A 25,573-nucleotide genomic window follows, 5' to 3' on the forward strand; every position below is an offset into this window, starting at 1 on the left:
TACAATGTCACTTCTGCATCTCCATCTGGCAGCAGATGAAACAGTTTTTGCAGTTGCTGCCTCTGTGATTTATGCTGACTTGGTGGGGTGGAACTGATTGCAGACGGCGGCGCCAGGCACAGGTGAGTCCGCTCAAATATTCTAATTAAACTGAAGGATGGGGGGAGTGAAAAGCACTTTGTGTAAAACTGTCCAGTATTAGAACACTGGCCGGGGGAAGTGGAAATGAGGATTTCTGTCTGTGATAATGATGTTTATCTTTTAAATAATTTGTTCAAATAGAGTTGTCTGTATAATACTACACATTAAGAGCAAGAATGGTTCTGATTTGTCATTGTGAAGCTAACTTATGGAGGGCCTTTTTCAAGAAGTGTATTGCTGTAAGGTTTTAAAAAGGGAGCATATCAAATTGGTATTTAAGGACAACTTGCGTAATGGGAGGTCTCGTCCCAAAACGTCAGCTGTTTATTGCTTTCCATAGAAACTTCCTGCTGAGTTCCTCCAGCATTTTGTGTGTGTTGCTCTGGATTTCCAACATCTGCAGAATCAATTGTGTTTATAATGGGATATTCCAACTTCATGTCCTTGGCACCAGATCGTGCTGAATTCTGTCCACCTGTGCTTGCCGTGGGTGGCTGGATGAGCTGTCCCACTGCATCTGAAAGGCACCCACGGAGGCGAAGCATACCCCTACTGGCAGTGCCCCCTAATCCTGACCCTGAGACACTCCTATCAACAGCTTTTGAAACTTTTGTATAAGTATCTCTGAGCAAGCGGCTTAAAAGAGATTTGAACTGAGTCATTTAAATTATGTTTTTTTATTGCAGTTTATAGCACTCTAAACAACTAAAAGCATTGAATTGATAAAATAAGTCAAATGCCTTTTGCCACAGTGTTGTGTGAAACAGTAACCATTTGCATGCTGGGGCTCTCCATTTGTAATAGTTAGGGGCCAGGAGCAATGCATCCAAACTCCTATTTCAGCTTGACTGTGCTCTGCTATTGAGCTGAGTGGTGAGCCTAATGACAGGGGGAGGCAATTATACTGGCATCTGACCTCTGAACTTTTGTCATTGGCTGAGGGTGTACCTGTTGCTGGTAGGATCTGAACGCTCTTCTCCCGCTTCCATTTCTCCTGTATTGCACCAACACTGCAGTCCTCAATGTGGCCTCTTAACATAGACAATTCCTTTGGAACCATGGGCTACCAGTTAGCTTGAATCTGTTGACATTGCTACCATATCTGTGTTTTTATGTGCATGCATAAACCTGGAGATGTATTAAATGCAGCATTGTCCAAAGCAAATTGTGTAAAATGGAACTGACCTCATCTCCTTGCATTGTTCTGTTACAATTGCTGCATTTGAAGGTGCAATTTTTAACTTGAATCCACTCAGCTGCAGCAACTGTGAGGTTTGAAGTTTCCATTTTAGTCCAGGTATCGAGAGGCTTTGGTAAAGATACAGTCTGTCATAATGTGAGCACCCACCAAAAGCTCTGCAGCAATAATCAAAGTCAATCCACCATTTACAATAACTATTTTTAAAATAATCATTGACAGTCTGAGAGTTTTTACTTTAAAGATGTTCATCACATCCTGGTGTCAGCTGTAGACTTGTAACTAAGATTTTGTTTTCTTTGTTGAGCATGGAGCACAGAATTATTTTGCTCAGAAGCCTCCACAAATATTTATGCATGACAGAATAGTATCTGATGATACACACAAAGTGAGACAAGGGATTAAGAGTGATTCCTTTGGAAGATCTGTAGAGCAAGGAATGCTCTGCCATGAAGTGATAGATTTTAAAGTTAGTGGAACAGAGTGGTGCAGTGAGAATAATTTGAGCCAAGAGCCAACAAAGAAATGTTGGGTCAAATCACCACCTCCTCCAGTGTTGACCCTTGCTGATTCTTGTTCTCTGTGTATAATTAAAATTATGGTGGGAAAGTTGTCTTTATAAGCTCTTTCTAATGACTTCCCATTCGAATCTTGGAAATGTCAAACTATGAAGCAGAAGAGTGCTACCGACAACATGTGAAGTTGGTCAGATGGAAAGGTGATTTGCTACAATATTTTGTCGTAGAGAATTGGGAAGGAAAGTCATACTGAAGATGGGTCCAGTTGCAACCTCAAAGGGTAGACAGGATATGAATAAAAGACAAGAATCATTTTTGCAACTATAGTACTATGCAAACGTCTTAGGCATCATAGATTTTTAATATATATATTGTTGTAGATGTTTATTTTTTTGTCTCTTGCCTAGAGTGTCAGTAGAAAAGAGCAAGTTTTAGATTTCCAAAAATTCATTTTCCAAAAAGTTAAATATTGCAGAGAAATGGTTATATTTTATTTATTTATTGGGATACAGTGCAGAATAGGCCTTTCCAGCCCTTTGAGCTACACCACCCAGCGATCTCCCCCCACCCCCATTTAATCTAAGCCTAATCGCAGGACAATTTACAACAATCAATTACCCTACCAACCAGTATGTCTTTAGACTCTGGGAGGAAACTGGAGCGTCCAGAGGAACCCCATCTGGTCAAGGGAAGAAAATTCAAACTCCTTACAGACAGTGGTGGTAATTGAACCCAGGTCATCTGTAATGTAGAGCATTGTGCTAATCACTATGCTACTGTGCTGCCCCTTTATTAATGCAGGCAACACATACAAGTAATAGACTTCTTTTCAAATAACAACATGATTACTTTGTAGATATATAACCCAGTGCATTATTAAACAAAGGTAACAAACAGAATATTAATGATCAATGGCATAATGAATTGAATGAACTAAACTGATTAACTGAAGCAAAAACTTAAAAGGAATTAAGCTGGATGAAGGACAACCTAGCTAAAAGGAGGGACAGATGTAACAGCTTAGCCTTCAAGTCATCAATTCTTACACAAGATGTGAAGAGCATAGAATCATGACACAACCTGCATCAGCAAGGTCTCTCCCAAGCAGAAATTTCGCAGCAGACAGGAGTTTTAATATGTTCTGTCCAAGCTCTCTAAAAGAAGCTCAGAGAAACGGGCAAGGTTGAGAACCAGCAGTGCAGTGATAGGCCATGGAAACAATGCAGCAGATAAGAGGTACATCAAACTGCTGTCTCTTCTAAATCTGAAGAAGTCCTGCACTGCTCTCAGCTCTGAACTCACGGGAACCACTGGAACCCAAGTACTTCCTTCTATACTCCAGAGAAATCTTGTCAAATGTGGTCTTCATGGAAGACTTGCTGCCAAAAGGCCATTCCTCCAAAGTGGAAACAAGACCAAGAGACTCACCTACATACAAAAACACAAGGACTGAGGTGCTGAACAATGGCAGCAAGCGCTCTGGACTGACGAGTCAATATTTGAACATTTTGGCTCAAGGCAGGTTGTGCGCAGAAGAGCTGGAGAGTGCTACTTGGATGATTGTCTACAGCCAACGATAAAGCACGGTGGAGGTTCCCTGCTGGTTTGGGACTGCACTTATGCAAATGGAGTTGGTGATCTGGTCATAATTAATGGAATCTTCGATGCTGAGAAGTACAAGCAGATTCTTATCCATCACATAGTACCATCAGGGAGGCGCCTCATCAGTCCCAACTTCATTCTGCAGCAGTAGAGTGACCCCAAACTCACGGCCATGGTCACAAAAGAACAATCTTCAGTGGAAAGAAGAACAAGAAATTTTGCAGCAGATGGGATGGCCTCCACAGAGCCCTGGGATTACTTGGAGAGATAAAAGCAAATGAGACAGCCAAAGTCTGCAAAGAACTGTGGCAAGTTCTCCAAGATGCTTCAAGTAACCTACCAGCTAATTTTCTTATAAAACTGCAAGACAAAATACCTAAGAATTGTTTCAGTTTTAAAGGCGGTTATACCAAATATTGATTTGATTTAGTTATTTACTGTTTACAGCTCTTCATAATAATTTTTTATATTTAGAATCTTTTCATTTCATTATTTTTGAAAACATCTTCACTTTACAGAATTTTTAATGTGCTTAATGCTTTTGCACAATACTGTAATTTTTACACTTGATCAGTCCAGGAAAAGAAGGCACATTACAAATGCAGCCCCTTATTCAAAGTATCTTCAGATATTTTCAGTGAGATAACCAGATTCCCAATAAGCGGAGAAAGGTAACCAAGGATAGGTGGGAATTTGGAGCTGAGGTGAGCCATGATCTTCTTATTGAAGATGGTGCAGACTTGAGAAGCTGCTGCCTATTTCCATTCAAAGATTATCAAAGTGTGATGAGCAGTATATCCATTTCAGATTTTAATTATCTCAATATTATGAATTGATCTGTAGGTGTAATTTTACTAAGCACTGAGTAATTATTCATGTAAGGTTTTAATTTTAAGTTCATGCGTTATCCCAGTTGATGCAGGAAACATGAGAGTTTTCTTCTTTGTTGCACTACAGCCTTTAAATGAGTGTGAAATGTTTGCACTGTATGAGATAAAGAATAGCTGTGCAGCACAAGACAGCAGTGTAAGTAACATCTGATACCAAGGATATTGCTGTAACAGTTTATAACTGTCACCACGAACATAAAGGAAAATTACAAAGTCTTTATTTGCCTGTGGGGTTCAGGAAGTGATTTATTTTGGATAACTTAGATAGCAGCGACTATTGTAAAAGATTAACATGGAATGATATACAATTGCCTGAAGAACAGTGAGCAAAGCTGACTATGATTTTTGGGTTACAAGAATATCTGATAAATGACATCAAGTTCTAGTGTCAATTTCTATTGCTTTAAATTATGATTCAATAGTTTATTCAGTAATGAATGTTCAGCTATGCAATCCTTTACCTTTGGATCCCATGCTTACCATTTCATTTGCTGTAGAACAGAAGGAGTCAGGAGTACAAGTAAATAATTCTCTAAAACGGGCGTCACAGGTAGACGAGATGGTGAAGAAGGTTTTTGACATATTGGGCATTGAACAGAGAAGTTAGAATATTATGTTCCAGTTGTACGAAACATTGGTTAGGCTATATTTGTTTTGGTCACTCTGCTATGAAAAAGGTACCATTAAGCTAGAAAGACTGCAGAGGAGATTTATGAGAATTTTGTTGAGACTCGAAGGAGAGGACAAGCAGATAGGGATGTTTTTCATTGGCGTGTAGGAGAATGAGGGGTCATTTAATTCATTCATTATGTGCCATGTTGTAAGACATGGACAATCATGGTCTTTTGATGACCATGATTGTTCTGGGCAAATTTTTCTACAGAAGTGATTTGCCTTTGTCTTCTGGGCAGTGTCTTTACAAGACATGTGACTCCAGCCATCAGTAATCACAAAATGAGGACTTGTGATACACACCAGCTGTTCATTTCACCATCTACCACTTGCTCCCGTAGCTTCACATGACCCCAATCGGCGGGGGGGGGGGGGGAAGGTGAGGGGACAGGGGTCTAAGCAGGTGCAACACCTTGCCCAATAGGCTAGCAGTGGGAAGGAGTCCCTGACACTTACTGTGGTAGAGACGTATCTCCACCCCACCACCCAGGTGATTTAATAGAGGTATATAAAATCATGCGTCATAAACAGGGCCAGTCTTTTTCCAGGATTGGGGAATCAAGAATTAGAGGACATATGTTTTCTATCTTAAAATCACTAAATTAAATCAAAAACACACACGAGTCCAAAATGCAGGTCTAACTTTGTCTTTAAGCGAGGCGGACTTGATTCACGTGGTATTTTTACATATAAGTTATAATTAATTATTTAAATGAACAAGAATGCTTAATCAAACTACTGTATATACAAGATTACTCAAACCTTATTGAAATATTAAATACTCAACACTCCTCCCTGATTAGCTATGAGCTCCAACTATCGAGAATGCATCCCATTTATATACAGAGTATATTATATAATGCCACTAGGTTTAAGGTGAGGGGGCAGAGATCTAATAGGAACTTGATGGGCAACTTTTTTAGCCAGGGAGTAGTCAGTATGTGGAATGAGCTGCCAGAGGAAGTGGTTGAAGCAGGTAGATCAACAGCATTGAAAAGGTACTTGGACAGGTGTACGAATAGTAAAGTATTTGAGGGAGATGAGCAAGTGGGACTTGCTGAGGTGAGAATCATGGTCAGCATGGATCAGTTGGGCTGAAAGGGCTCGTTCTGTGCTGTATGAATCCACAGGCACACCCTTTAGAAATTAGGATTCCAAAGTGTTCTAGGATAATCCAGCAGCTGAAGTTATCTGTTGGTTAGCGTTGATTCAGCCAGAACAAGAGATTCCAAGCAGGGCTCCCAACCTCTAGTAAGTAGTTCCCTTTGATCTTGGTGTTGGGAGGAATGGAGAGTGGAGGTATGTGTGGTTGTACTTGACCCAGACTAAGGGAAAGAACTTTAGGGATTAGAAATTAATCTCTATTGGAAACAGTGTGTGTGATACTACCTGGTGGCCAACAGACGGTTTGTGTGAGTCCTCGCTCATCCTCTGACCTATTGCAGTACTGTCCTGCAAGTGAGGCCAAAGGCATCGAAATAGGATCAGCCTTGCGCCTTTGTGTGTGTGAAGACATTTCCTCCATTTGCCCCACCCTACAGACCAAGAAAAGAATTTGGTTACTGCTCAGTGGCTAGTAGGGATGTGGCATGCTATTGAGAGGGGTCTAGCTAGGGAGGAGGGATGAGGTTACAGTGGGTGGGTCCAGCCATCAGTTTGAGAAAAGTAATGACCTTCCAGGGCCATCAGGATAACAAAGGGGTAATCATGAACAGTTTGAGGAAAGAGTGGGGTTGGGGGATTGTGATTGACTTTACAGAGTGACTGGGTTTGCAATAATCTGCTGCAGGAGTCTGGAACGACACACAGTGAAGGGTATGTTCAGCAGAAAAAGGATCTACCTTTTGTAGATACAGGACCTTGCAGGCCCATTCTTTGGACCATTTTTTGGAGATCCAGGAGACAGCAGAGACTAGAACCTGGAGCAAAGACAACCTGCAGGAAGGACTTAGGGTCAAACAGCATCTGTGGGAGGAAAGAAAGCCATGATATTTCAGCTCAAAGCCTTGCATCAGGACTGAAAGTAGAGTGGTGAGATGGCCAGTATAAAGAGAGAAGGGAATGGTAAGAAAGGGTTCGGAGGTGATTGGTGAAACAGGGACGGATATAATCCAGAAGTGAATGCAGATGCTGGAAGCTGGAGGTCTCACGCATGTTAAGGAAACCATCTTCTATGTGAACGCTCGTACTGTTTATAGGCCGCAAGTATACAAAAGAATTATAAGTTAGTGCTGCCCAGCTATGAGTTGGATGCCACTGCACATTGCTTTTCAGTATGTACAAAGTGCCTGGAAACAAGTTGCCAACCCTCCATAATCCACAAAGCAAGTTCATTCATTATGTGCCTTGTCACATGATGTGGGTGATCATGGTCTTTCCATGACCAGGATTTTTCTACAGTTTGCCATTGCCTTCTTCTGGGCAATGTCTTTACAAGACAGGTGACCCCAGCCATTATCAATGCTCTTCAGAGATTGTCTGCCTGGCGTCGGTGGACTTGTGATATGCACCAGCTGCTCGTACAGCCATCTGCTGCCTACTCCCATGGCTTCACATAATCCTGATCGGGTGGGGTGGGTGCAAAGCAGATGCTACTCCTTGCACCTTCTTTGGTAGAGACATATCTCCTCTCTGCCACCCCATAAAGCAAGTAGGCCTTTCATTAAATTCTGTAACATAAATATGTTTCACTATATGGCAAGATATCTAATCTTGTTCTTTTCGTACCACTGTAGTTAGACAGTATCTACTGACTGATGCAAGTTCAAATTTATCATTGTCATAGGCATACATACACAGTGTAGAAACACCATGAAAATTAGCTTCTTGGAGATGTAGCACAGTACATGATAAGACAAGGACAAAGATAATTTAACATAAACTTGAATTAACATAAGTTATGAAAAACGTTACATGTGCAAAATAAACAACAACACTGATACAAGGAAATGTAAAATGTATGACATAAGAGATTGAGTTGAGCTCCACTTTTTAGCCTTTGTAATTAAAGCTGATCCACAACCTTCACCAGGTTTCATTCCAAATGCCATGTCTTCATTGCAATCAATTATTGATTCACCATAGGCACAGCTCAACAAAATGTCATGTGAAATCGCCAGGGCAGTAGCATGTCAGTAAGGGAAGAACTCTCAGTTACCATCAGCCAATCGGACCCCCAAGGTCAAGCACGGGGCCCAGGGACAATTAGGGTCAGTGGGATTTAGTAGTGGCCCATTGTTAGGTGGTCTGTTGGATGCACCTGGTTTACCTCAGCATCAGCCCAAACACTGGCAGGCCAAGATAAAAGTGATGACAAAACCTTTGGAGAGGTAGAGCTGAAAGCTTGCAGTACATCAAATTTCACACCTTTCAATTTATATTACCTGCTGTGGTTAATCTGGCCATAAGTGTTTCTGTGATCGAAAGGAATTTGATTTGTTTGGAAAAGAGCAAAGACTTCATACGTTTGCACAGTTTGAAAGCTTTTTATTGAAGGGATGGAAATAATAGACCTCCTCAGCATTTAAGGACACTATTTGAAATTCTGTGCTGCATGCTGAGATTTAAAAACTGGCTACCCATCCACATGCATTGGGTCCAGATTAGGTAGTGTATTAAAAAAAATTACAATTCCTCTGGCTCAGGCAAGATTTTGGACTCTTTATAAATCAGCATTATTGAGGATCTGCTAATGTGAACGCAAAAAAAAATACAAGATCATTGTTTCAATACGCTGCATTTCCAGTTATACTAATAAATATAATGGTCTTAGTTAAAACTAACAGCTGAGTCACATGTGCCTCAGAGGGGCTGACACGATCCAAGTTCTATTCCAAGCAGACTTTTATATTGAGGTACGAGTTGGTCAGCTTAATTTTCTTCAGTCTTCCTGCTGTGTCGGTATACTTGACTTCGTTGACTGTTCTGATGTTTTTGGTGCCAATTAATGAAACATTGAAATAGAGCAATTCTTCAAAGCTGCATGGGCATGAGTGACTCGTCTTACTGCATTAACCAACAAAACAGGCAGAAAACTCTTTGAAATATGATAAAAGAATAAAAACTGCTGCTATAATTTATTAGTGGTAAATGGAAGAGCTTATTATTTATAATAGGGATATATTTTTTCATTGCATTTTGTTATTGGCACATGTACCAAGATAGAGTGAAAAGCTTGTCTTGCACACTGTACATACTGATCAAGTCATTATACAGTGCATCGAGCTAGAATAAGGTAAAACAATAACAAATCATAATGAAGTGTAAAAAGCTATTGAAAAAGTGCAATACAGGAAAACAATAAAGTAGAAAATCATAACAAGGTAGATTGTGAGGCCAAGAATCCATCTTATCATAGAAGAGGTCTGCTCAAGAGTTTGATGGCAGTAGGATAGAAGATTGAGCCTGGTAGTAAGTATTTTCAGGCTTTTGTATCTTCTGCCTGATAGGAGAGGAGAGAAGAGAAAATGTTTGGGTGGGTGTAGTCTTTGTTTATGCTGGCTGCTTTACTGAGGCAAGAAAAGGCCACAAAGCAGCTCATGAGGTAAGGATCTGCTGAAGAACACCTCATACTGCATAAAAAACTAATTCTCCTTATTCTCATACTGTTGAAGCTGTGTGAAAATAGGCTTTGTTACTAGTTGAAGCAAACAGCATGGATACACTTAAGAGGAAGCTAGAAGAGTACTTGATAAACTGGCATGGATGCAGTGGACCAGTGGTAGCGCTTGCTCTGTTTTTAAGTTTTATCATTCAATACATAATGGAGAAAAGAATAAAATAATATATTGATATATATTTTTTAGACTTGCCATTCCATTAGACTGCTTTTGAGGAAAAGAAAATCTGTGTAAATGATTCTAATGTGGTATAAAGGGTGTCAGACTTTAGTCATGGAAATGAGGGCAGGGTGAGTTTTTGGTCCCACTTAGTGTGAGCATAGGGGTCAGAATATATTATGCATTCAAGCAAAACTGCCAATACTACTTCACGTACTGAGTGAAGAGTAGCGTAGCGTATCGCCATGGTAGCATAGCGGTTACAGCAACACTCTTACAGCCCAAGGTGTTTCGGAGTTCAATTCTGGCAACACTCTGTAAGGAGTCTCTGTACATCTTCCACGGGAAGTGCTCGGGTTTTCTCTGGGTCCTCTGGTTTCCTCCCAAATTTCAAAGAAAGCTGGGTAGGTTAATTGGTCATTGTGACATGTACTATGATTGGGTTCGGGTTAATCGAGTTTGTCAGTTGTTGCTGGGGCAGTGTGGTTCAAAGGGCCACAGGGCCTACTGCATGCTGTATCGCTGAATAAATATACAAACTATCAGAGATGTGCTTGTAGAAATCGGACCAATCTTTACTTATCATGGAAATATTGCCTTGCAACAAGCTAGTTTTAAGATAATGCATTGTCGTCACTTATTATGATACTGGAGAGATCTTTAGGAAGGGTTAATATTATATCAACTTTATAATATGTCAGAATTGCTCTCTGTATTGCAGGTCTGGTAGTGCTGGGCCTCACTTTTAAGTGTACAATATACTCAATGGTATCCAATGGCAATCTTGGCGATTGTACCTTTTCCTATCCTTGTTGGAATATCTATATAACTTATGGGTAATCCCACTTCTGTCTTATGATTTAATGATTTTCTAGAGAGCTGTGCACCTTGCATTGTTGTACCTCGCGGCTTTCTCTTCCTAATTTGTATTCGTATTCCAGAAGTTGAGTTGTCTACAACTCCTACTGTCCTGCTGCCTGTAACTCAACAATTTAACTGAAAATAGGCAATGAAAGTGTTGCTCTTCGCCTGCTTTTAGTATGGAGTTTTGCATTACTATTGTATTGAAGTTTTTAAATGCCTTCTTTGTGTGGACAGCACCCTCTGATCTGCCTGGAATATTTCATTAGCATTTTCTACTCTGTTTCCCACCACCCAAATTAAAACAGTGGTTGTGTTATTCACAGCACCTAGTCAGTCATAAAAACATGCTCAAAAGTACTTATCTACTTAAAGAAGAATCTGTGGAGGAGGTGATGTGTGAATATGCTGCATTTGATTTGACATGCATGGATAGTTATGGTCTTGAGAGCAAAGGGAAGAATGAGCCAAAATGCACAACAAAAAATTGGTAGATTTCTCTCAATCTTTCTCTGTCCCAAATTTCAACATGGATCGCACTAATGATTTTTCTTTGTACTACTTATTTTACAGGCCCGGGTTGAGGAACTGGAGGAGGAGTTGGATGCAGAACGAGCGATGAGAGCCAAGGTATATTTTAGCAGGAACTGAATGAGTCAATTTTTTTTTAAACTGAAAGCTATAATAAATTATATATGAATAGAGAGTAAAAGTAGATATTCATGACCTACAAAACAAATTACCATCAATGACTAGCCATCAACAAGATAACTAACCTAGTTGTTTTAAAGCTGAAGTGTCATAAGGTATTTCACACTAATGTAAAGAGCTTCCCACAAGCTACATATGAGAGTTGATAGCTAAAAGCTTAGCCAGAGGTTGGTTTTAAGAATTGTTTAGAGGAAATGGAGGTCTAGTTACAAGGTTTTCAGAAGGAAAGAGTGAATAATTTTTGTGCCACATTAAATCATAGTTTCTGAATGGTTCGTTGGCTAATTGAACTAATTACAATTGCAAAAGAAGTGGTTGGTTATTTAAACCCAAGGTGTACAGAAAGCTCCAGGTTCAAAGTTCAAGGTACATCTATTATCAAAATATATATGCAGAATACATCTCAGATTCGGCTTCTCCCGATAACCACAAAACACAGAAAAACATGGAAGTCATTCAAAGAAAACACATCAACCTCCCTCCCCCCAACAGGCAAAAAACACAATTGACAAGAAGAACATCAATGCCCCGTGAGTGCAAATAAAACAAATCGTGCAAACAGCATCAAGAACACCACCCCCCATGCTAAAAAAACAAATCACGCAAATGGTAACAAGAAAGGATGAGCAAAAACACAGAATATAAAAACATAAAATCGAAAGAGTCCAATTGAACTACAGTCCAATCCATAAATCACAGATCCAGAACTCTGGCGCCATCGTCCAACAGCATGAAAGGGGAGAGAGAGACCATTCAAACGCATAGACCTTCCCTTGGGAGCAGCAAGTGAAAGGGAGAGAGAGACTGTCACATGCAGACACCTCTTCCAGCAGCAGAGAGCAAGAGGGAGGGAGTCACCATTCAAATACAAGAGCCTTTCCTCGGGAGCAGTGGGCAAGGGGGAGAGAGAGAGACCATCACACGCAAATACTTCCTCTGGCAGCAGCAAGCAGGAGGCTGGTAGATGGCACTGAACGCCCGCTTGCCTTCTGAACTCACTTTGATGTTTCAATCTTCCTCAACATTTTGTTCGGTAAAAAATGGAGTTGGTCATGGGCTTTCGCCCCACCTGTAAGCATCTTGGCCTGGAGGCCACTCTCCTCCTGGAACCTTCTCGGTAATAGCAAAGTGCCAGATCGCTCAATTGGCCCGAAAACACACCTTCAAGCTTTTGGTGCAGGCTCCGACAATACCAGAACCACATTTAAAAGAAAAGCAAGATATAAAAGAAGTGAAAGAAACAGTTTTGTGGACTATCTGGAAGCCGCCGCCTGAGGGAGCATTGTTCACTGGCACCATTTTGACCAGAAGTCTCTTTTTGCAGAGAGTAGTGAACACCTCAGATTCAAAGCTCTCAGTTGTGGAGGTGAGCTTATTAGAACTATTTAAAGTGGATTGCAATACATTTTGATAGATTGGGGAATTGAGAACTTTGAGGAGCCAATACAAAGGAGAAGTTGTGGCTTGGGGTAGATCAGTCATGGTTATATTGAATTTTGGGGCAAACATGAGAGGCTCTGTGACCTACTAGTGCTCCAGTGTTCTTGTGTAATGGCATGGTCCTGGACGTTACAAACTGGAAATCCCACGTCCCTTGTTGACTCTGCTTTAAATCAGTGTTTCTCTTGAGTTGATAGTAAATGCAAAATGTTAGACCTGGAGCAGTTCAAAGCTGAAATCTTCCCATTCTTCATGAAAAAGAAAAATCAGGACAAGATGAGGGCTATTGAAATCCTTAAGTCTATTCAACTTATCATTTAGATTAAGCTTAACATTCAGACGTCATTGAATATCTTTTGGAATCATAAACTCTTACACGTGATCTGCCAGACTCATTTATAATAAACAATGCCAAATGATATAAGGACTGTTGCTTCTAGTACTGTACAAGGAAACCTAGATTAGTCTTGTGCTTTATAATTCATAATATTGCCTGGCTTTAATAGTGTTGTAATTGCTTACTATTGTACTGAAATATCAGCCAAGCATGTGTGCAGGAGGGAGAGAAAGAAAATACATTCGCCATTGTGAGCTTGCCGTGTCCTTTAAGCTTTCATAATTAATGACGTAATTTCAAAGTGCAGTCATAAACACAAAACATCCATTTCACCCAGGTGATTAGGCAGGTTGGTATTGCAGAGGAGCTGTTCTAATTGTGGTACCTCTCTCCCATTACAAATTTCACTCATACCCCTGGCCTCGAGGCAGAGGGGCAATGACAGCTGGAGAGTGACAGGCTAGTTGCTGAGTGGCTGAGGTCTGTTCTGAGTTTCCTAATCAACACAGAGGTAGGGATGGAATTCGAAGAAATTATGCCATCCAAGTATCAAGCATGAAAGGATGAGTCATACCGGGATGTGTCTAGTTGATACTTCAAATGACACAAAACAAAACCAACCAAATCAGTTTTCAATTATGTAACTCCAAGAACGAAAAATAACTACAGTATTTCCTTTTATAGCAATAAGTAATTCATTCAGAATAAATTCCAATAAGCCCATAAAAGATAGGAGCAGAATTAGTTCATTCACTCATCAAATCTGCCCTATCATTTCTTCATGGCTGAACCATTTTCCTTCTCACCCCATTCTGCCTTCTCACAGTTAAGTTTCATGCCCTGACAAATCAAGAACCTATCAATCTCCACCTTAAATACACCCAATGACCTGGCCTTCATAGCGGCCTGCGGCAATGATTTCCATAGATTCACCATCCTCTGGCTAAAGAAATTCTTCCTCATCTCCATTCTAAATGGAACTCTATCTATTCTGAGTCTGTGCCCTCTGGTCCTAGACTCCCCCACTATAGGAAACATCCAATGTATCTACATTTTCCAACATTCTGTAGTTTCAATGAGATCTCCCATTATTCTTCAAGATTCCAGTGAGAACAGGCCCCGAGCCACCAAACGCTCCTGTGATTCCCATAATTATTCTAAACCTCTTTTGAACCCTCTCAAATTTTAGCACATCCTTTCTTAAATAGGTGTCCCAAAATTCCTCACAATACTCCAAGTGAGGCATCACCAGTACTTTATAAAGCCTCAGCAGTGCATCCTGCTTTTATGTTCTAGTCCTCTTGAAATGAGTGCCAACGTTGCATTTGCCTTCCTCACCACCGACTCAACCTGCAAGTTAACCTTCAGGGAATTCTGCATGAGGACTTCCAAGCCCCTTTCCACTGAATTTTTGAATATTTCTCTCCATTTTGAAAAAGGTCTACATTTTTGTTCCTTCTACAAAAATGCATGACCATAAATTTGTTGGAATTCTTTGAGGAAATAATAGACAGAATAGACAAAGGAGAGATGGTGGATATTTTTTACTTGGATTTTCAGAAAGCTTTTGGCAAGGTGCAACACATGAGGTTGCTAAACAAGAGCCCTTGGTATTATATGAAAGATACTAGTATGGATAGAATATCAGCTGATTAACAGAAGACAGATTGTAGCGCATGGCCAAGTGGTTAGGGCGTTGGACTAGCGAACTGAAGGTCGTGGATTCAAGCCTCGGCCTTGGCAGCGTGTATGTCCTTGAGCAAGGCACTTAACCAAACAATGCTCCAGTCTACCCAGCTGAGAATGGGTACTGGCAAAAAAAATGCTGGGAGTTAACCTTGAGATAGACTGGCGTCCTATTCGGGGAGGAGTCTCGTACTCTCAGTTGCTTCACACCACGGAAACTGGCATAAGTACCAGCCTGATGGGCCACAAGGCTCGAGCCAGACTTTAATTAATAACAAACTTCTTGTCACTGTATTTCCAACAACCACTTCTTTGCTCATTCTCCTAATCCGTCTAAGTCCATCAGTAGCCTCCTTAATTCCTCAGCACTACCTGGCCCTCCACCTATCTCCCGATCATCTGCAAATGTGGCCACAAAGCCGTCCATTCCGTCATTCAAGTTATTGGCATATAACTTAAAAGATGCAGTCCCAACACCGAAGCTTGCCGTACAGGCAGCCAGCCTGTAAACGCTTACTTTATTCCCACTCTTTATTTCCTGCCAATTGACCAATCCTCTATCCATGCTGGTATTTTTCTTGTAATAGCGTGGGCACTTATCTGGTGTAGTAGCCTCTGGTACAGCAGCTTGTCAAAGGCCTTCTGAAAATCCAAGTAAACAACCCCCACCGATTCTTCATTGTCTATCCTACTTGTTATTTCCTCAAAGAATTTCAACAGATTTGTCAGGCAAGTTTTCCTCATAAGAAAACCATGCCCATTTTATCATGTGCCTCCAAGTACCCTGAGACCTCATCCATAATAAGCGACTCCAACATCTTCCCAAACACTGAGGTCGAGCTAACTGGCCTATAATTTCCTTTGAAATTCTGGCATATATAGCTAATGTCTTCCTCAGTGAAAGCTGATGCAAAGTACTTATTAAGTTTGATCACCAGTTCCTTGTCTCCCAGTACTACCTGTCCAGCATCATTTCCCACTGGTCCAATATCTATTCTCCCTCTCTTTTACTCTTTATATATCTGAAAAAAAACTTTTGTTATCCTATTTGATGTTATTGGTTAGCTTACCTTAATACTTCATCTTTTCCCTCCCTATGGTTTTTAAAAGCTACCCAGTCCTCTAACTTCCCACTCATTTTTGTTCTTTTATCTGCCCTCTCTTTTGCTTTTATGTTGTTTTTGTCTTCCCTTGTGAGCCGTAGTTGCATCATCCTGCCTTTAAGGTACCAGTTTTTTTGGGATGCATTCCAAAGTGCCTTCCCAATTACTCCCAGAAACTCCAGCCTTTGCTGGTCTGCTGTCATCCCTGCTGGTGTCCACTTCCAGTCAGTTTTGGCCTGCTCGTTGCTTATGCCTCTGTAGTTGCCTTTACTCCTCTGCAATACTGATACATCTAACTTTAGCTTCTCCCTCTCAAATAGCAGGGTGAAGACTCATTATGATCAGTCTCTTGAGGGTTCCTTTTCCTTAAGCTCCCTAATCAAATCCAGTTCAATATGCAACACTCAATCCAGAATTGCTTTTCCTCTAGTGAGCTCAATGAATATACAATATAAGTATTCTATGGTAGCAGGTGCTCTTGAGAACTAGTTTGTTGATTACTTACTAAATGTGGACAGTTGCCTGAATTTGTGCCCTGCCTTGTGGCACACCTTACACTGTGGAAAGGCTCCCAATGATGTGGTTCACTTTATGAAGAGTTTGCTCATGCTCTAGATGTGCCCTGTTTATATTCTGCAGGCATATCTTGTGCATTGGCGCAGCAGTGCGTAAGGAGACTTGCCTACATAGACCTATTCAAATCTTGTGACTACATCTTTGAAAGGGTCAGAGGTGTACAGTTTTTCAGAATTCACGTTCTTGAACTTTCTAGTGAGGTTTAAACAGGTCAAAAATACACCCCATTTGAGATTCTTGAATCTGCTTGTATCCGCAGACCTAACTGTTGTGATTAACAACTGTCAGCTTGTCTTGTCCAATGAAACTGAGGCACTGAGTCCATTTGGTCTCTATAATAGGCAGCTAGAGAAAATGCACAATACAAATTGATTTGTGTTAATGTTTCTGAGCACACACAATGCAAGTTTCCTTGAACCGCAGTCCGTTAAATTGTGTATGAAGTTTAGAATCTTTATTCCTTACTCATGTTTTGATTCATACAACAAGACACAACTTCAGTGAATGTTTACAATCGAGAGAAAATCTGCAGATGCTGGAAAACCAATTAACACACACACAAAATGCTGGAGGAACTTCAGCATCCCAGGCAGCATCTATGGAAAAGAGTACAGTCGATGTCTCAGTCCAAGACTAAGTCCTGCTGAAGGGTCTCGGTCCAAAATGTCTACTGTACTCTTTTCTATATTGGGGGTATGGTATTGATGTGGATAGAGAATTAGTTGGCAGACAGGAAGCAAATAGTGGGAATAAACGGGACCTTTTCAGAATGGCAGGCAGTGACTAGTGGGGTACTGCAAGGCTCAGTGCTGGGACCCCAGTTGATTATAATATATATTAATGACTTAGACAAGGGAATTAAATGCAGCATCTCCAAGTTTGCGGATGACACGAAGCTGGGCGGCAGTGTTAACTGTGAGGAGGATGCTAAGAGGATGCAGGGTGACTTTGATAGGTTAGGTGAGTGGGCAAATTCATGACAGATGCAATTTAATGTGGATTAATGTGAGGTTATCCACTTTGGTGGCAAGGACAGGAAAACAGATTATTATCTGAATGGTGGCCAATTAGGAAAAGGGGAGGTGCAACGAGACCTGGGTGTCATTGTATACCAGTCATTGAAAGTGGGCATGCAGGTACAGCAAATGGTATGCTGGCATTCATAGCAAAAGGATTCGAGTTCAGGAGCAGGGAGGTACTACTGCAGTTGTACAAGGCCTTAGTGAGACCACACCTGGAGTATTGTGTGCAGTTTTGGTCCCCTAATCTGAGGAAAGACATTCTTGCCATAGAGGGAATACAAAGAAGGTTCACCAGATTGATTCCTGGGATGGCAGGACTTTCATACGATGAAAGACTGGATTGACTAGGCTTGTACTCTCTGGAATTTAGAAGATTGAGGGGGGATCTGATTGAAACGTATAAAATTCTAAAGGGATTGGACAGGCTAGATGCAGGAAGATTGTTCCCGATGTTGGAGAACTCCAGAACAAGGGGTCACAGTTTGAGGATAAAGGGGAAGCCTTTTAGGACTGAGATGAGGAAAAACTTCTTCACACAGAGAGTGGTGAATCTGTGGAATTCTCCGCCACAGGAAACAGTTGAGGTCAGTTCATTGGCTATATTTAAGAGGGAGTTAGATATGACCCTTGTGGATAAAGGGATCAGGGGGGTATGGAGGAAAGGCTGGTACAGGGTTCTGAGTTGGATGATCAGCCATGATCATACTGAATGGCGGTGCAGGCTTGAAGGGCCGAATGCCCTACTCCTGCATCTATTTTCTATGTTTCTATGAAATACCATTGATCATTCTTTCGTAAGTAATACACTTAGTGTATTTTAATTCTGCTCCACAAATGGAGTTAATTGGAAATGAATTCCTCACCATCTTATGTCAGACCCATGCACTTGATTTCTGGTGTGGGCCTTCTCTAGCACCTTCCACAGCATAATTACAATGATCAATCAGTGCCATTGACTGAACTACCCTATGAGGTAGGCTTGGACATAATCGGAAGAAATTTATCATCTCATTTTCTACTAGAAAAGGTATCATTATCCCAGCCCCAAGGCTTAAATCAAGTCTACTTTCATGTATTTCATTTTGCCAAGGTGCAAACGTTCTTTTTAACTTCAGTAGTAGTGTTGAAATGAGATAAAGCAGGGTTTGACGGCAGGGAAACTATCTATGATACATTTGTTATATTTCTAACAGGTGTTCATGTAAGAGAGAGACTATCGATCAATCCTTATATGATGAGTACTAAAATGTTGCAGTTGTTTTGAGCAATTGTCTACGTTCTCACACAACCTGTATTTTAGAAAAAGTGTGCCAAATTTCTCTCATGTTAAAGAAAGACACAAGAGTGATTGATAAGTTCGTAGCCTAAGGTAGAAGGACTTGAGTTATTAACTTCAACCTTTCTGCATAATCACTCAAAGAGTTGAACTGCACGCGCATATAACAAGAGCTGTATAACTCATGTCTTTATACCCTAGGCCACGAACTTATCAATCACCCGACTGCGGACCACTTTCTGGCGGTCCAAGGCACTGACTTCTACAAAGAAGGGATCGGTATGCTCCACGACTGCTGGACTAAGTGTGTAAATGTAGGAAGGGACTATGTTGAAAAATAAATGTGCTAGGTTTTCTAAAATTGACTCCTTCTACCTTAGGCCACAAACTTATCAATCACCCCTTGTACTGAGAACCGTAATACTAACTTAGTAACTCAGACTTCCCACCTCTCCCGGAAGTTTCGGGAGTCTCCCGCATATTAATAATGGCTCCCTGATGTGCGCAAATTATATGCAATATCACAGAAATCAATTTTTTTGAGAGCGAGCGAGAGAAAGCAAGAGAGAGCAACCACGAGAGAGAGAGAGCGCGAGCGCGCCGTGGCAGAGTGTTCCAAAAAAAAGAAAATATAAAATGTATGTCACCCCAGACTACCCTAAAATGTACCCCTGCCTAATAGGGGTCAAAAATAATGACAGTGTTGCTCGCCGCACTGTTTGTAACAGTGACTTTTCTATTGCCCATGGTGGGTTAAGACTGTAAAAGACAATGTTGAGGTGAGTTTAACAGATGTCATTCATTCATTAGCGTAGCTAACGTTATTTAAACTAACTGGCTAGCTGCTAAGGAGCTACTCTATTGCAGACATCCCACCTCTCCCGGAAGTTCTGGGAGTCTCCCACAAATTGATGGTGCTACCTCCCTGAAATGAGTTTTTGCAGGGTGGGATGTCTGCTAACTTTCTACCAAGCTGAATACTTCAATGAGGTAATTAAACTGGCTAACCTGTAAATCCACTGACAATTTTAAAATATAAGTTTTTTTCAAATTATAAATTCCATGCACAATCCTTGTCTAATATTCTTACTAAGAGCTTTCGACCTAGGCAAGTATGGAATATTTCTTAGCTGCATGTAATAATTGCGTTGCGAGTCATCCTGTATTTGGGAAGCAATTCCCAGGATTTTCCTGAAACCTGCTGGAATTTCTAGACCTTTTTCCCCCACATTAGAAAGAAAGACATGCATCTATATGTATGACTCTAGGATATCTCAGCCTTCTACATGAAGAAGAGTGATATAGAATTCTGCACAGCAAAATATCTTGAGAAACAATGGAATTATGATCTGTTTTTATTTGTGCTGATTGAGGAACAAATAATAATCGTAATAAAGTAGAAAATCAACCTTCATTTTGTAATAGTCTCTTGCCTCCACTCGAGGGGTCAGATGGACTCCTGGTTTAAAGTTCCATGCAAAAGAGTTAATTTTCCTTTTGTTAGTTCACCAGTGGGACTACTGCTGATAATGCCCAGGTCATCTGTTTGTTTGTTTTGTAACTAAACAGCTTGTTATGCAATTTCAAAGGATAGTTAATGGCATATTTCCTTGTGACATGGAAAGAGGCCATTCAGCCCATTGAGTAAATGCTGGCTCACAGAACAATCCCATTCCTCCATGTTGCTCTGTCTCAGGTATCACCAGGGCAACTAGTTGAACAGTGATGGCACCAGTGATGCAGATGGGTCTTTACAATAATCTGCTAGTTTCACTGTCATCATTGCTGAAGCTTTTTTAAAATTAAATTTGCATATTGAAATTAATTCACTTAAGTCCTCAGTGAGATTTGATCTCATGGCCCTGGTTGCTTGCCTCTAGATTAGCTCCAGCAGTTCAGGGGTCTTGCAGTGATGCACTGGATGTACGTGTTCAACCATATTGCAGGTTGGTTTGCACATTCATATCTCTGAAATGGTCCTTTTTTTAAATTCACTAACATGCTCCAACTGAAAACAAATCAATCAGATAGATCTGACCAACACAAGATTTATTTTAAATCTTTCATGTATTTTAAATACACATTTTTACTGCAATTTGTTGTTCCTCTAAATTGGTTAATGGTATATTATTCCAAGCATTTTACTTTGTTGCTAAAAGTGCAGTGAAACAGCATTCCTTATACATCCCTGGTTCCACACATTGATAATTGAACAATATTCTGAACAATTGTAATATAGGATATTAAGGATAATTTACTTGAGTTATTGGAAGGTGCCTACAGATTTTTATGGTTTGTTTTCCATGGTGGTGGGGAGATTGAGAAAAAGAGGCATTTCCTCAGATTTGAACTAGTCTGCCCACTCATTGATAATGTAAACTGTTCTTCACATAACAGCCAACAGAAATTGGTCCTCTGTCAAAAACAGGACACACACATACGCCAGCTGCAGTGGAACTGTGGGTGGGACAGTGCTCCCTGTGGAAGATATGCTCCTCATGTCCTTCTTTTTGCTGATTGACTCCTGTTCTGTAAGTAGGGTTAAGTCCACAACAGAGAACAAGAGTTTCCCTTCCTGTCCCAGTTGGGTAAATATCAACCAGCTTGGCCAAAAAGATGATTGATTCTGGGACATTTGGTTTTCAAAATTTCACATCCTAGTGTGTGATACTGACTAAGTTTATTAGATATTAGCCAGTTGAAAACATCATACTTTCAATTGGAACATGATCTTTTATAAATGAGAGGAAATAACAGATCAGAAAAAAAATGTCTTGAAGTAACATGGGCATACACTGCTTCGAGGTATTTTCTGGTATATATTGCTACCTGCTTCAAGTATCTCAAATTCCCTAGAATTTATGGGTTTCTTTGCACAAATAATACATTCAGCAGTCTAACCTGAGGGTACATCAATAAATGTTCTATTCCTGCAATTGCCCAGCCACACCCAGGTCATAAATCAACAGATAATCAGATAGTAAAGTCAGAGTTCATATCCAGTCATGTTTGTGGGAGGTTAGTATCCAGGTGCGTCTCAAGGATGAGAATCCTAGGAGTTCCTCTTACCGTTCTGCCTCACCTGCGCTTGAAGTCCCTCCCGTCACACTGCAGTCGGGGTGTACAACTGTTCGATGCAATAAGATTGCTTTCTGTTGCTGCCTTCAGCTTCTTCCCTCCTGTCATAATCAATGGCTGAGAAATTGTTCCGCATCTCAAAAATCAACACGCTATCAGTGCAGAGCTAAGAGGAAAAGAGGAAGGCTGATGATGGCTGAGAAAGATTTGAGCTCAGCACTGGGGGATGGTGCTGAATAGGAAAGGTTAGATAAGGGCTGTGGGCTTTCATGAGGACCCCAGCATCAAGTGTGTGGCCAGGTGGAAATTTGCCGGGGTCATGATCTGATCAAGATGGAATGATGGTGGGCATGTGAAGGGCAGTTGCAGTGAGGGGAGATAAAATCCAAAGGAAGTATAAGCCTTAAAGGGGGATCCAAGGGCCAGGCTCCATGATCGTTAACCACCCTAATAAATCTACCTGGTGCTGGATCAACTCTCCAATACGTCCTGCATCTGGGCAAATTGTTCAAGCATTTCACAGGTTGCCTTTGAGTGAAAGAACTTCTGCTGAAGCAGGATCAAAGCCTCACTGTGCTTGGCCAGATGACCATACCGTTTGCATGGTGAACCCAGAGCAGACTGCAAAACCCATGCCATGATCACAGGGTGTACAAACGAACTGTACTCCACCAAAAATTCTAGGCCTTTGCAGAGTCAGAATATCTACTGTTTCTCTTTCCGGGGGTTCTGTTTGACCTGCTGAGTTTTTCCAGCATTTTTTTTTTGTTTGAGAATTTCAAGGCCATTGTGTACAAATGTTTGCCTATCTTCATTGCATCACAATTAAGCCCTGGTAAATGCTACTGCTGTAACTATTTGTGTGTTAATGGAATAGCTGGCCAAGTTTAACAATATTGCAGAGCAAACATAAACCAGAGGGAGAACTTTCTGATGAAAAACTTGATGACAAACGGTCACTGAGGTAATGAACACTGTTCCATTGTCTCCTATGTCTCAATTGCCAACACCTTTAACTTCTCTTAGTTTCAATTTCACTGTAGTGAAAATTTGACATCTCATTTCAGGGCCTCAAACCCACACTAATATTCCCCACCATCCATCTGAAGCAAAACCCAAAGAGACTCCAATGATTCAATTGCATCTTCTTTGTTGCTTTTCGATCTTATACTTTAGTAGAATCATACAGCTAATCAACATGCCTTTTAGCCCATCAAGTCCCACTGACTGTCAAACACCCATCCATACTAGAAGTACACTCCTTCCATTTTATTTTCCCCAAGTTCATATCAACTGCATTCCGGCCTCTCTTCCCACTCCCTTTATTCTACTGTTTATGGGTACACACAAGGCAATCACAATGGATAATCAAAACATACCAACTGATGTGTCTTGTGATGTGGGGAGAAAACACATGACCTGCAGGAAACCCACATGATCAGAGGGAGATGGTGTAAAATCCATACAAACCAGAGGTCAGGATTGAACATGATCAGAGGGAGATGGTGTAAAATCCATACAAACCAGAGGTCAGGATTGAACATGATCAGAGGGAGATGGTGTGAAATCCATACAAACCAGAGGTCAGCATTGAACGTGATCAGAGGGAGATGGTGTAAAATCCATACAAACCAGAGGTCAGGATTGAACCTAGCTGACCAGAGCCATTCGACCATCTCTGCATGGGTGCTGCCTCTTACATCATAGATCTTAATTTCGAAGCTAGTGATAGCATCTCCACTTCTAATCGAAACATGAGAAATATGGCATTAGCTGTATTTTCCAGAGATTCAGTGAAATATATCTCTTCTATCTGCAGGTCGAGAAACAGCGAGCTGATCTCACCAGGGAACTAGAAGACCTTACTGATAGATTGGAAGAAGCTGGTGGAGTAACTGCGTCCCAGGTAGAAATTCAGTACTGCTTTTCTTTGCTTGTTCTTTAATACTTATTGATGACTTTTATTTCATCATTTGGTATTCATAGGAAACTTCCCCAGATGCAGTGGGAAGGAAGGATTATTCATAATAGTCTGAGACAGTGTGAACATGTTCATGTAGATATTCTTTGTTGGGCCCTGCTTGTAACTTCTTTCTTCTGAATGGCTTAATGTTTTTGGAAGGATTTAAATCTCTGTTTTATTTATGAAGTCACTGCTACCTCACAGCTGGGCAGAATCTCTACATGTTGCATGATCCTTGATGCATTTATGTGCTCGTCAATAAAATGGAAAGATAGAAAATCCTTTTGCATGCTTTTTTTTTGCCTTAATTGTTGGTTCACGTTCTTCTACAAAGCCATTCAGATTCTTCCAGAGATGTGGAGTAAATTTAATATCACTTAACTGTAGGCAGCACGCTTTACAGCACTGGAGATTGGTGTTCAGTTCCCGTCATTGGCTGTAAGGTGCTTGTATGTTCTCCCCATGACTGCATGGGTTTCCACCACATGCTCTGATTTCAGAGATGTACAGGTTAGGGCTAGTAAGGTGTGGAAGCATTACGTTGGTGCCAGAAACATGACAGCACTTGCAAATGCGTGGCCTGTGTTGATTGTTGATACAAAATACACAGTTCACTGTATGTTTCGATGTACATGTAACAAATGAAGCTAATCTTTATCAGTGGGGAAGGGAAGCATTTATTATTGCATGAAGTGGAATGCCTCATTATATGTATGCTTTTACCACTAAACCTGTTGGGAATAAGGTGCTTCTTATAAATCTTCCCTCCAGCTAAAGGTTCAGTGTAGATCAAATAAAATTCCTTTGGTTTGTGGTAAATTCATGTGTAACTGCATCAATGGTTTTAATCTTTGTAGCTAACATTTTCTGAAATTCTCTGGTGCATAAGTGAATGGCTGAACTAACCAATTTGTACCAAACCATTTCCAGGGAAGTATTCTTTGTTAAAGAGTATGGTTTCAATCAGTGCATTGGCTTCAGTACCTCTGGATGAGGATAGAGAGGAAATCAGTCATTGCTCCAGATGTTAACCAGCAATACTGTTGAAAATGGAAGGCATGTTCAGCTAGGTTCCTGGGATAAGTTTCCCCAGATGTTCACTATCTGCAGTGATACAGTGATACCAGCTTGTTTGGTTCAGTGCCTCTGGAAGGTACCCCACCCTCTCTGCTGCATACCCCAGCAGTTGAGGGTTAGGACTGGCTGGCTGGTCGGAGTCAAGGCCATATCAGGAGTCTGAGCTGAAAAATGATCTGCAATTAACTTTATGAATTGTTAATTTTCTGTTTTTAACACCATGAAAGCATATTGAAAAATATCAGAAATGAAATTAACATCAAGTGCAGTTGTCTCCCTCCTCCATTCCCGATAACCTCCCTCTCTCCACACCCATTATTATGTTTTCTTTTGTATTCTCAGACCTGCACCCAGGCAGGGAGAGGGTGAGAAATGAGTTGGGGGTGTGTAGAGTTGAGAGACAGAGAAATGGAGAGAGGTGAATGACAGGCGGAAAGGAGATGTACCACTTAAATCTTTTTTTCCATGGAGAGGTTTTGGCATTTGATTGCTGTTTTTATAAACTAATTGGGCAATTACACCAGGGGCCATTTTGGCACTGAGCGATAATGAATATGCAGCCCAGTTTGCATCTCACCTACTTTTGGAATTCCATTCAGGTTTAGCAGGTTTTTATACAGCAGATAAAGGGAACATGGTTTGGA

The 25,573-nt window shown here is 40.8% G+C and overlaps 1 protein-coding gene across 11 annotated transcripts in view; it reads left to right on the plus strand.

Annotated features, from left to right (window-relative positions):
• Positions 1-25,573, plus strand: part of LOC134360180 (myosin-16) — a 339,036-nt gene that overhangs the window by 239,272 nt on the left and 74,191 nt on the right. For all 11 annotated transcript variants that reach the window (XM_063074218.1, XM_063074220.1, XM_063074222.1 and 8 more), the window contains 2 exons: positions 11,234-11,290; positions 23,709-23,795. In XM_063074218.1, coding sequence (XP_062930288.1) covers positions 11,234-11,290; positions 23,709-23,795 — 144 coding nt within the window. The remainder of the gene's footprint in view (positions 1-11,233; positions 11,291-23,708; positions 23,796-25,573) is intronic.

The sequence above is a fragment of the Mobula hypostoma genome, chromosome 22, assembly GCF_963921235.1.
Source record: "Mobula hypostoma chromosome 22, sMobHyp1.1, whole genome shotgun sequence".
Classification (NCBI taxonomy): Eukaryota; Metazoa; Chordata; class Chondrichthyes; order Myliobatiformes; family Myliobatidae; genus Mobula; species Mobula hypostoma.